General features: G+C 37.2%; 1 protein-coding gene across 3 annotated transcripts; it reads left to right on the top strand.

The window, feature by feature from the left end:
* Positions 1-976: 976 nt before the first annotated feature.
* Positions 977-2363, top strand: rln3 (relaxin 3). 3 transcript variants are annotated; one of them, XM_011478929.3, is made up of 4 exons: positions 977-1413; positions 1529-1566; positions 1655-1833; positions 1919-2363. In XM_011478929.3, the coding sequence occupies exons 3-4, from the start codon at positions 1659-1661 to the stop codon at positions 2185-2187; spliced, it is 444 nt and encodes a 147-aa protein (XP_011477231.1). In that variant the 5' UTR covers positions 977-1413; positions 1529-1566; positions 1655-1658; the 3' UTR covers positions 2188-2363.
* Positions 2364-13113: the final 10750 nt, after the last annotated feature.

Below are 13113 nucleotides of genomic sequence, written 5' to 3'. Positions count from 1 at the left end.
CCCTCTGTCATCATCACCATCCTCTGAACCTCTCTCCTCATTCTTCTCTGCTGTGACTGAATCGTCATGTATGCCTGCAGTTATTTTCTCAAAGGGGAAATCAGTCAAAGGAAGTTTTTGTGGCTTCAATAGTTTACTTATTACTACCTGAAGTCATCACTGCTCTCTTTTATATCAGATGCCATTACCAAAAAACAACAACAAGGCATAACTGTTAAATACGAGAATAAAGTCGTTCATTTTATCATGTAAATTTATGAGAAAAAAAAGTCAGAAATTTACGAGAAAAAACACCAAAGTTGTTGGATTATCTGAGCCATGCTTAAAGATGAAAGACGTCGAGCGTCTTGTGAAGCTTCATTTACGGATAGGTTTCAAAAACAAAGAAATAAGATAAAGATACTTTATTGATCCCAGCTTGGGAAATTGTGTTGTTGCGGCGACTGAATACTGGCTTATTTCATAAAAACAAACAATGAGTAACAATCAGGAAAACAATCAGTTCGGATAACAGCTCTAAAAAAACAGACATTGAATGAGTTTATCTGTGGCAAATGGATGAGGAGTTATAGCGTCCAATGGAGTGAGGTAGGAATGATCTCCGGTAGCTGTTGGTGTGACAGCAAAGCTGCCTCAGCCAAGCGCACACTCCCCGGCGGCCCTGGAGACGGCTGTCGAGCGGATGGGAGAACAGTCACAGCCTGCTCAGGCCCCAACCTAGCATTAGCACTGCAACAAAAATGGTGAGCAATATTGGAGCTACCCAGCCATACAATTTTGAGCCAGATGCCAGCTCAGGTGAGGAAAATGAAGACGTACATGGATCTATTTGTCCGCAGCCCTGGATGGAGCGGAGCAGGGAGCTCATGGCCTTTCGATTGTGGTTTGTACGTAACAACTACAAGCTTTTTTTAAATTACATTTTTTTCTGTCTGCTCCTGATTCACCACACATTGATTTAAAATACTCAGAAACACAGTTTTAATTTTAAATTTCTTTATATATGTCTTCCATCATGAGAAAACTGCTACATTAACATTCATAATTTTTACTGGAGTGGGTCTTCGGGATGCGCCTTGAACCGGTCGATCCTCTCTACAACCTTTCGTGGGCCCAGAACACCCAGGAACCCGCATGCCCTCCTTATTGAGTTCAGAGATCAGCTGCTCCTGACCCAACGGTGCAATTTTTCAGTATAAGTCATTTTGGTTTAGTCTTTTTCCTGTGATGTGGTTTCATTGTTTGTTGATGTTTATTTCAAAAGTGGAAATGTCAGCCACGCTCCTGTTACTTCCAATGAAATTGATGTCACAGACCAGAAATGTCCTTGATAGTGATCTCCCTGTAGGCTGCTCTGCAGAGCAGATAGAGGCATCGACGGCCTTTGAGCAGAAGCACAAAGGCCATTAAAAGGTCAGTGGGAATTTGATTGCAGAGTTTTGTGGACGCACTTCTAGCATTGCTGCCTTCTCAATCATAACTTTTTGTATCTTCCAACCACCCTACAAGTGTATTGTTGTTTCTAAAGGTCTCCAGGCTTATCTCTGAGGATGACGCCAAGTGGAGGTGAGCTGAGGTCCTTCTCTGAAGCTTATAAAAGATCAAGGATTTGTCCTTAAGAGAGCACAAACCACAGAGGCTTCTTTTCACCCAGGAAAATGTGGAAAGCACCATGCTTGACTTTGCTCCTGCTGGTGGTTTTGATGAACAGGGTGGAGTGCAACGATGGCCATCCCTCTTTCTACGGAGTGAAACTTTGTGGAAGAGAATTCATTCGAGCCGTCATCTTCACCTGTGGAGGCTCTCGCTGGAGGAGAAGTGTGGGAGACTCAGGTAAAGAAAAGACAAATGTTCATCTTTAGCATGTGCTCTAAATTCATGCTTTAAAAAACTTCTCCTGTCAATTTCTGTCCTGAAGAGGAGACGTTTGATCCGTGGAAAACAAGTCCCATCTCTCAGCTCAACTCGGATCAGGATCCAGAAAAGTCCCAAGCATGGAAAGACCAAATTCTTGACGTTGCTTCAGTGGCTGCTGGTTTCAGCCGCTCTGCTCGCTCTCCGGTTTCAGATGAAGTCCTGGAGGCTCTTCGAAGTGTGGACAGGAAAGGACGGGACGTTGTGCTGGGACTGTCCAACGCCTGCTGCAAGTGGGGATGCAGCAAGAGTGAGATCAGCTCTCTATGCTGAACCTGAGAACTTCAAAACAGTTCACAATAATGTTCTGTTTATGGTCCATACATAGATGTACTATCAGTGAGTTGTCAAATGAAATGTTGTGTATTGGTTCCAGAGTCCTAAAAACTTGTTTTTTCAACTGTAGTAAAGTCAAGGATATAAAGTAAAGGATAAATCACAACCTTCCAGCCTGCCTCTGTCTCACTGATTCTGTTTTCTGCTTCTGCTTCTGACTTCTGCTGTATTTTATCTTGATCAATTCTGAATTTTTGTAAACCTTGTCCCTGAACTTTATACCAAACTCTCAAACAAGGGTTTCACACTCTCTGCAATGAAATAAGCAATGAGGTAAGCAATGGAAAAATCTTTGTGTAAAACACAATTCATAAAATGGGTTATTATGATGCACACAGTATTATATTCTATAAATCAAAACTAATAATGGTTATAGTTATAGCAACATATAATACGATGCAAATCATTTATAAAGCCAAAAAAATACTTCCACAGAAGATACAAAAATAAAAGACATCAAACGACCTTGTATTAGAACAATACCAAACAGTCTGTGCATTTCTGTCCGTGGGTTGAGGTTGTGGAATGATAAGGAAGAAAGTATCAAAATAGTAAAAATGTTGCATAATTGAAAAAAAATACAAACTGAAAAATTAGGAAACGTAAAGATTAGAAAATTGAGAAGCCTAATGGGAAAAGATATGGACAATCATGAACTGGGAAGTTCTTTTGCTACCCAGATGCTTTTTGTTGTAGTTCTGTATTTTTTGTTCTTCAATTCCTTTTTGTTTATAAACATGAAGATCTATGATGGGGTTTAAAATGTATGCATAAAATTTGGCAAAATTGGGGTGGGAATTAATAGGTTTTCGTCTACCCACTCCTTTTTTTGAGCACTTAATTGTTTTATGTTTGTCATGTCTAACTATTTTATTTGTGCTTGGAAAAAAAATCATATCAAATCAAATTAGAATTTGTTGTTCTGCTGTACATACAGGAGCATTATGGAAAATTGTTATTTCTTCTAAAAGCATTGCTATGTTCCTGAGTTCCTGTATATTTCCTTTAATAATAATTGGCACAAGGAGAAGAATACATGTTCTTATATTTTTATTCTTAGCCAGCAGTGAGTAGACTTACTTTTCCCATATCCATGGGCATCTAAGACCAGCAGTGCGAAGAAAACTATCTGTTGTTCTGCACTTTTAATTTACAACATGTAGCAAAGTATTATAAATCAAAAGAAACGTAAACAAATAAGGCAGTGGGCAAATTTGATAAGATCTTTCAACAACTACCAGTTCCACGTTTTAGCCCAACATCCAATAAAACCTCATGATCAGACGAGACTAAAAAGTGAATATTTAAATCTTGACTCAAGATGAACAAATTTGACCTCAGACCAGCCAAGATGAAATTTTTGTGTACAATCGCATCATCATTGGTTAAAAATGTGCTAAATCTTTAACAGTTCTGAATATCAAATGTAGATATTGGTGCATCTGTGTTCTTTCTAACTGCTATGATACCTGTGGGGGTGTGGAAGAGTTTAGCCCTTGTGCTATCATACTGTGTCAAGATGACCATTGACGTGTTCTCCCTAGTAGGACAAAGGTGGATAAAGGTGAAGATGATTTCATGTAATCCATAGACACCAGTGAAGAGTTAGGGCACTGTCTTGAAGGGTCTGGATGACCCAGCTCCCAATGTTAAAGTGCCTAGGATAGCACAAGGGTCATGAGAGGTGGCTGACTGAGTAACAAGGTTCCGGAGAGTGAGAGAATGTCTGAACGATGGAGGAGAAATGTTCTAGTTCCATTTTAAAAAGAAGGGAGACATACAGAGTTGTAGAAGCTACAGAGGAATAAGACAGATGAGTCACATAAGTTATGGGAAAGAGTAGTGGAAGCTGGACTGAGATTAACAGTGAACATTTATGAGCAACAGTATGTTTTAATGCGGAGAAAGAGAACCACAGACAGGCCCGGATTTAGCTACCCCCACTGTGTGCTATGAGTCATTTCCCTTCAATCCCTTAAAATGCATAGAAAACCATGCTAGGGACCAGCACAAACAGGATACTGGTTTGCATTTAACCTTTTTTTAACTACATTTACCCTTTTTTAAACTTTTCATGCTTATTTGTCCATCTGTCCATTCATCCATCCTTTTTTTTGTCTTTTCTATTATATTTCCATTCTGTCAGTCTGCCCCAGGGCAGCTGTGGCTACATCAGTAGCTTACCATCACCAAGTATGAATGAGGAGTGAATGAATAATGGACACAATGTAAGCGCTTTGAGTGTCCGGAAAAGCACAGATAAATCCAACCCATTATTATTATTATTATTATTATTATTATTAATTTTTTGTGCTTTGTCCTTTTTCTTAATTTTTTTTTTTTTTTTTGCTGGGAGCTATTGCGTCGCCCATGCCTAAATCAAGCCTGACCACAGATGTAATATTTGCTTTGAGGATGCTTTGTGGTGATTGTAGCACGTGGGGCAGTAACCCCCAAGCTGGAGGAGTGGCTCCAGCTTGGGTGAAGGAAACCACCCGCAGAGGGTGAGAGGGGAAGTCTATTTACATATACTAGCACTTTTACTGCACATTAGGCTTTGGTTGAACCTTTGGAGACCCGGTAAATACATTTTTCCCCCTGTGTGATGTATGTTACTTAGAGTGATTGACAATAAAGTTCACTTTGCCTTTAAGGCAAGCACTAGACATGAAAAAATGCATCAAAATGTTTTTGCAATGCTTTATTAAGCCTCAGAAAAGTATGCAGTTAAAAGACGGCAGCAGAAAAAATCACAAATGTCATTAATTAATTGAAAAATTAATCCAAGAAGAAATTTCATTAAAAAAGGCCACTCCCATGAAAGAGTATCTTAATGATTTAAATATTTGTTAACACCCATTATGCCAAAAGATGTAAATGTTTTAATTATTTCTGGAAAATAGAGCAGAAAGGAGAGCAGGTTATTTTTTACCAAGGTTTAACCCTCAACATATCTTGAGCAGATTTCCCAACATTCATGGGGACACTGTCCTGGTTTACATGACTTTCTTTTCACAAATCCAGCGGTTGTTAGTTCCCTGAGGTTCATCATTCCAGCTGCGGTCACTGTCGTAGTTCCGTATTTCCACACGGTCCTCTCGGCCCCCACTATTGTTAGGTTCTCCTGGAGTCCAAAAGCTGACACTAAAAAACAACAAGTTACTTCTTTACCACACATTTCCTCAAATGAAATCAGGTAATAATGCAATTCTGTTGAACTGCATTTACCTAGGTGAGCTTCCATCCACCCAGATCCAGCTGGATCCGGACCTCATCAGCCCAATCCAGAACCTCTGTCTAAATCCTCTTGCAAAATTCTTTGTTATAAAGACAATTAAGGTATTAATCAGTGTCACAGCTGTGGAACTGTCTACAGGGAGATCACTATCAAGGATGTTTCTGGTCTGTGACATCAATTTCATTAGAAATAACAGGACCGTGGCTGACATTTTTAGTTTTGAACTTTTCTGCACTCACGTTTTCAGTAGCATCGTTGATGACCAACAAGTCTGCTCCCGATGCTCTGCAGTAATTTTGACTGGACTGCCAGCTTGCAGTGCTTGCAGAGATAAAATAAAGACTGCCACGATAATAAATCCATTGATGGTTTTGAAAACTATCTGTTTTTGGAAGAAAGAGTTACATTAAGTCATAAAAAGACAAAAAAATATCCACAGCAAACTAATCCAGCTTTATCTTTCTGCTTCAATGAAAACACGGGAAGACAAATTTTGCGAAGGAAAATGTGACAAAAACTAAGTTTCTGACATTCATTAAAAAAAGGTTTAGTTTGTGCATAAATGTTTAAAATATTAAATCCAATAAAGAACGGTGATAAATTGAATTGAAAAGAAAGTCTTTCCGCCACTCATAAACACCAAATTCAGAACTAAAACCAAAAAGTGTTGTTACTGTCTTTGCAGAACTTACTTAAGATATTCACCATATTCTGGAGCGCATTTTTCTCTGCATCTGTGAAATCAAACATTTTATCAGGAGAGTTTGGTGACCTATTCAGAGTAACAGGTGTTGCCAGCCTTCCTTGGGGGTGAGAAAGTGTTCAAGTTCAGGGCTCAGACCTGAATTTGTGTTACAGAATGGCTACAGCTGATCAGGTTTTGGTTTTGTTTGTTCACCATTTTAACAACCTTCAAAATAATCTAAAGCAAACACGAAAATAAGTTCATGTAGACTGCTATTTCAGTCTCTTCAAACAGCCAACGAGGCTGGACTTTAGTGATCAAATGGTTATATTGATGTTACTACCTTCTTGAAGGTCCCACTCCACAGCCCCACCACACACACACTCATGCACAGGTACCAGCCAGGAGTGGGGCTTAGTGTTTGGGCCAAAGACACTTTACCACCAAAGCTCGCTACAGTATTTACAGACTCATGGATAAGGCCTCACCTTGCACAGGCCAGTAAATGTAGCCAAAAAAAGACAGTTCTTTGTGCTTTTGATCGACTAATCGGTGATGCTATTATTAAATGATCAAATTTTTCCTACTTGAATGATTGTGACGGATGATTTCAATTAATCCTTTTTTTTCTTTTGAATATGACTATAGCTAAAATACTTTTTGCAAATCTTGTTTTCTTCTTTAATTATAAGTCAAATTGACTTGCATTGGCTCCTCACAAAACTGAACTTTATCCGTGATTCAGACACATTTTTGAAATTTGAATAATTTTCTTCTATTCTATTATTTTATTGCATTTCATGAATAAAATGAGAACAGTCAAACAAAGTTACTTGATTATACAGAAATCTTCCAAAGATGTTTTTACTGTTGTTGACTGTTCTCTTCATGAAAAATACAGATTAACAAGATTAACAAATTGCAACAGATTTCTATCATTGGAATAAAGGAATCTTACTATTACAAATAAGAGATGCTTTTGTTCATTTTTCTACAACTTGTCTCCCAAAGCAGGAGAATGGGTGTAAGTCATTAAAAATGTCTACTTATCATACTGACAGAATTGATCTAATCTGCTTTTCAGATCATTTTTTTCTGCGGTGAGAAGTTGGACATTAGACCTGAGGCCTGAAAAAGAATTGAATCGGTCAGTGATTTTCTTTAATAAAAACATGTGTGTGCATTTTAAAAATCCTATGTGAAACTGTCAAATTCAATTCAAATTATTGTTCTCGTTTAGCTCCAGCAGTCATGCCTGATATGCTTTTCTTCAGTACTTTCTCCCTTTGGCATACATTAGCTTTGCCCAACAAACTGATGGCAACTTTATGAATCTTTTTTGTTTTTAAAACCATTTCTGGTGATCAAAGAATGGACCAACTTTTTTGGACTCTGAGGACAGAGCTTTGCTCATCAGCAGTGCACAACATTATAAACAGTATGAAGACTTTACGAAATACAAAAGATGCTAAAAATGCATTTTTGACATAGCTTTATGTGCAGATAGAGAAACTTGAAAAATGAAAGTTAAAATAAAAATGTGCTAGAATAAAAAAAACAGATCCTAGGTTTAAAATTGAGATCACATTACCTTGGTTTGCCACAGTTAGAGAGTCTACCTGTGATGTCAGAGTATTTTTCTGTGAAGCTGGTAACACAGTAATTTTCCGAGTAAGATTTTTAAAATAGGAAATACAATTAAACTTTCATGTTTTTGCAGTTGTAGAATAATTGAGCATTGCATATGCTAGCAAAAAGTGAGTATCTGTTTACACTTTTTGGGGTGTCATCAAATGATTTATTGCCAAATAAATGTTTTGTACAATTGATTGCCCTTTTTACAGGAGTGTGCATTCACATTTATGCGCAAAACATCACATGCACACTTCCAAAGTGCGCACTGGACAAACAGAATGTAACTTTTTATACTGTTTAGTTCAAAGCCTCTTTTTCACATAAAATACATTACTTTGAGAAGGCTCTAGACTGCAGCTTTTGTTGTGTCACAAGTTGCAAAGAATCTTGTGAAACATTAGCAATACAGACCCAGTTGCCACCTCATGAAGCAGACCACGTGCATTCATTTCCGTTAGTTATGAATTTACACGACTCAAACAAGTTTTGTCTGAACATGTTTGTGCTCCTGCAACGCGGGTCATCCTGTTAAAGTCCCATTAGTTGTCACATACCTAAGTGTGTGAAATTTGTTATCCACTATGGATCCACTGCGGCGAGCTGCAGTCACAGCCGCATTCAGGAACCATTGGTGGTTTAACCCCCCCAATCCAACCCCTTTATGCTAAGTGTTGAGCAGGGAGACATTTGGCTCCTTTTAATTGATCTTTACTTTCATTCTACAATATTGGACTTATTTTGTATGAAGGTTTGAACTTTGATAGAGTTTAATTAAGAGGAAAAAGCTGGAAAATGTTCATGTCTGTCTGAGAACAGTGTATAAAGTGTGTAGTGAGGAGTTTTACAGCCTTAAAACATCTGTAATTGCGGATTTTACTTATCGCAGGGTATTTATGGAATGCATCCCCTGCAATTAACGAGGGAACACTGAGTACATAAACACAGTTTGTCTTCTTTGAAATGTCACATGTCACCTAGTAATAGCTATGTAATGATTAGGCAATCCCAACAGATTGTACTCCAAAGTTTTTGGGGAGTCTAAAATGTAAGGGAAATGTGAACTAATACACAATACACAAGTGCAACAACTGCATGCACATGCACACAACAATCCACTAGGCCACATATGCAATGCAAATGTACATATCAGATTCCTTTAAACAAAATTGAAGGACAAATGAATTGAATTTAGTATTAATACTAACGGCAGGTATTGAGGCTTGACTGCAGCCCACTTTTATCAGCTGTGAGACTTTTAACGTTGGTGTTGAGATCTGAAACAAAATGTACTTGTTTCAATTGTGTTAATTTTCTATGTTTTGTTTTAGCAACAACAATAACCATGAAGAAGTCTAACATGGTGCATCAAGTCTCCTGCATCAACGTCTGCTGTTCCAATGATGTAAGCAAAACAAAAAAAGTGAAAGAGAAATTTCTGAAATCTCTGCTAGCTCCAGCTCTGCCTCCTGTTTCTTTCTCAGGCAGAGAACGGCTTTTTCAACATCTCTCCTTCTGCTCCTTGACGTGCCATGTGGTAGTATTTCACATTTTTTAATCTTTTACATTGCCTGTTTCTCTCAACTTATATGTTTCTCTCAACTAAAAATAATCTTACTTACCAGAGATGACTTTGTTCTGTTCATTAATTTTTATAGTCAAAGATCTTATCTCTGAAACTGTTAAAAAATAAATAAATTAGAAAAAACATTTATATTTTTTGCGAGACAGTTCCATTCTGCAATTAAACTACACATTAAAATGTTTTGGTTCCTAAAAGTTCCCCAGAGTTCTAGACACGCTACATCTCCCAGCAACCCCAGCGCACACTTCCTGGATGACTCTTATTCATTCATCAACCGGCATACTTGAGCACTGCGCTGAGCATCACTCAGTGTGAAGTATTGTTTGTATCACTCTGCCGTCCTTACTGAGGGGTGTCTTTGGATCTGAGCAGCTGTTTCCTCACCCCGTTTAGCCTGTGACTCAGTTTGCCTGCCACCTGCCCCGAGTCTCGCCTGGATCTTGATTACTTCGGTCTCTTCTCTTATGCTCTCATGCTCGTGATTGACACTGATTTAGCTTTGTGGACTTTTAGCTGAGCTAATGAACCTGCTGCATTTGGATCCAGCCGACACATAGACTTGAACTATAATACTAGGAGCTGAGTAAAGCTTAATTTATAGTGTATTAATAAAACCTAATGTGTTTAATCCCAACAACATTTCCTGCCATAGTGTGCTTCAGACTTTTTTTTTTTTTTTTTGTAGGTACAAAAATAGGTACTCTGACACCACATAAATTATTTTTGGTTTGAAGTAGATCTTATCTGTTTTCTAAAAATTGCTTAATTTTCATACTTACGACTACGATTCAGCTTTGTTTCTAGAGCATCATTTTCCTGTTCCAAGATCTCAGCTCCGGTGTCCAAAGCTAAAACATAGATTATTCATTTTAAAACATTTAGTTTTATCTATTAATCTGAATTCAGTCAAACAATTACGGTAAGTTAGTCAACGGTATCAACATACTGGTACTTACCTGCAATTGTCTTATTTAATTTTTCTCTTTCTTTAGCCAAGGAGTTTTTCTGAAAAACTGGTAATATTTTTTGAATAAAGATGAATTAGTGCAGTTTTATTTTTTGACAAATAATTTGAATGTAACACAACTTCAAAGTGACAAACTTTTTTAAAAAGGGTCTTTTTTTTAGATTATGTGAAGGTGTTTCCAATGCACCAACACATTTTCCCAAAAGAAATCTTTGACAGAAAAAATATTAGTATTAAAAAACAAACATTTTTTATTCAAGGACTTGAACTTTTTAGATTTATGTCACTTATTTCAATTAAAACAGGTACGAGTTTGTTTCTCTACTAATTTATTTATATTGTGGCAGAATTCTGGGTAAAGATAATTCTCAGGTTTAGACAAATTGATTCTTGTCAAACTCTAAAAAAATGACACATTTTCTAAACGTGTTTGAACATTATAGTGTCTTTCTTAAACCATTGCTGTTCAACTCCATCAGCAGTTCATTTTTCTCTTTGGTCAGTGAGTTTATTTTTAAAGCTGGAAAACAAGAGGAAGACTGCATTAAAAAACATGTTATTTATGAACAACAAAGACAATTGGAAAGCCAAAAAGGTTTATTTGAAAGATAACAAAACCTTTTGTCTGCTGGAAAACTAAATTTTTTAGTTGAGCTTTTTTTTCTCCCTCACCACATTTACAGTGGTGATGGATAAAGCAGTAGACGGACTAGTAGACTAAAAGATTAAAAGATTAGGTAAACTTAAAGTCCTGTTAGGTTCACCTATTCTAACCCGCCTGCTAATCAAATGAATATCCTTATATGTCCTCTGAAAAACTCAAAAAGACTGATTTTAAAACAATCACCCTCTGAGATATGCCTGGGCTTTTGAAAAACCAAACAAAAATATCGGTAACCAGAATGTTCACAGGTTTATTTTAGGTGTTAACTTTTAAGCATCTGAATCAATGGGAAATGCTCCCTCCTGCAAGCCGCTTCCAGAGGTCTTTGGTGGGACTGCAGGATTTAGAACGTCCAGATTTATGGGAAATAGACTGTAGGAGTGGACGGTTGGGGCTTTGTCACAGCTGCAGAGTATGTTACAAAGAAAAGAGGCAAAGGAAGGAAGGCTAATAGGAGCCTTAAAGCTCAGTTAGTAAAACAAAACAAACAGTTTAAAAAAATGTTTAATTCAAATCCTTTATATTGCACAAGACTCAACAAGTTTCTTTAAAAGAATTGATTACTATGTAAAAGTTTCTGAAATGCTTCAGACCTTCATTTCATGTCATTATGTTTCATGTCATTATGTTCTAATTGTCTTTAGGTGACTCATAGGCTCAGTCATTGTAGAAGTATTTAACTGGCCACACTTTATGGCTCTTTGTGGACATTTGGAAAAGTTCCTTGCAAGAACTTTTTCTGTCTGCTGTGAGCTGCAGGAGTCTGAAGAAATGTTACCCTCCATGATGGGACTGGACTTCAAAAATGGAAACAAAACTACAAATCAGAACTTCTGGTTGTGCAAATGTACAAATAAAGTTAATCACAAAGAAAACATTATAATTTTTAAAAAGCAGCAAACATAGATGCCATGAGCCTGGATCTGATGAGATGATAAACACTATAGAATTGGACAACAGCGTGAAAGGTGTGCATGTAGTCTAAAGTTCAGTTTACTTTTCTACCAAAAACACTGAATCATTATGAAAACGTGTATTGCATTGATGCCAAATGTGACATATTAATTCCATGGTTTAAAATTGTATTAGTCTGCTTACAGCGGATATTTTCCATCCTCGTCAGTTCCTTCTTCGTGTTATTGCACTGAGTCTTCACATCTAAAAAAGAAAGACCACATTAAGTCATTTTAATTCAGTTTTTCATTTAAAATGACAGTCATTTTATTATTTTTAAAACACCAATCTGATAAATGTTAATTTAAATTAACTTCCCAGCATTTTCCTTTTTAAGATTCTCTACTTCTGAAATCCATTTTTTCTGCTGAGAAACTGGAATTTTAGGAAGAAAGATTAGTCATTGTTGCACATTTGATGTAACCACTAAACTACATTTTGGTTTGGTGGATACATTACACAGTAAACAATGCACTCATTACCCATTAACTCATAAAGTTAAAGCTTTTTGTCCGTAGCAAACAGATAAAACTAACTTGAGACAATTTAGTTCTTATTTTGTGCCTCAAGTCTGTGGCACTAAACGAGTTTCTCTGATACGCCCAGCATGCTTAGCGGCCAATCATTGTCCAATCACCGTGTCCCTGTGACCAAGGTCTATTGTTGTTATGCTACGAGCTAAAGGTAAGTGCTTTAGGCGAAGCAGCCAGCTTCATATATTTTTCAGATTTTCATCGAGACAATAACAGATCGACCATTCTTGCTTTTATTTTTACCCCTATTGAATGCTCACAGAGACACGGAAGTAGCGGCAGGAAGCGGCTTTTGCAGCAAGATGACTGAGGGCGTACCAGATCATCATCGTGTGAATGAACGTGAATACGATGGATGCTTCTGTGCTTTTTAAAATAAATAAATCTGTTCTCTAAACATCCTCCGTGTCTTCAATGCAATGTAATGAGACACACACAGACAGAAATGTGAAGGTATCTGCTGTAAATCTATGACGTAAATTAATAACAGGATATGATTGGCTAGTCAGTTAGCATGTATCCTTATAGCCTTCGAATGTAAAGCAACTGACTGCTAAAGTTAATAAAAGACAAGTCCTGAATATTATTATTCCTATTCGACCTTA

This window comes from Oryzias latipes, chromosome 1 (assembly GCF_002234675.1).
Source record: "Oryzias latipes chromosome 1, ASM223467v1".
NCBI classification, from domain to species: domain Eukaryota; kingdom Metazoa; phylum Chordata; class Actinopteri; order Beloniformes; family Adrianichthyidae; genus Oryzias; species Oryzias latipes.
The sequence above is the reverse complement of the archived record's forward strand: the minus strand, read 5'-3'. Positions and strand labels throughout refer to the sequence as shown.

Coding starts and splice junctions, on each gene's coding strand:
- rln3 (XM_011478929.3), top strand. CDS start 1,659: ATGTGGAAAGCACCATGCTTGACTTTGCTCCTGCTGGTGGTTTTGATG. Junction 1,834..1,918: donor GAGAAGTGTGGGAGACTCAG/GTAAAGAAAAGA, acceptor TCTGTCCTGAAG/AGGAGACGTTTGATCCGTGG.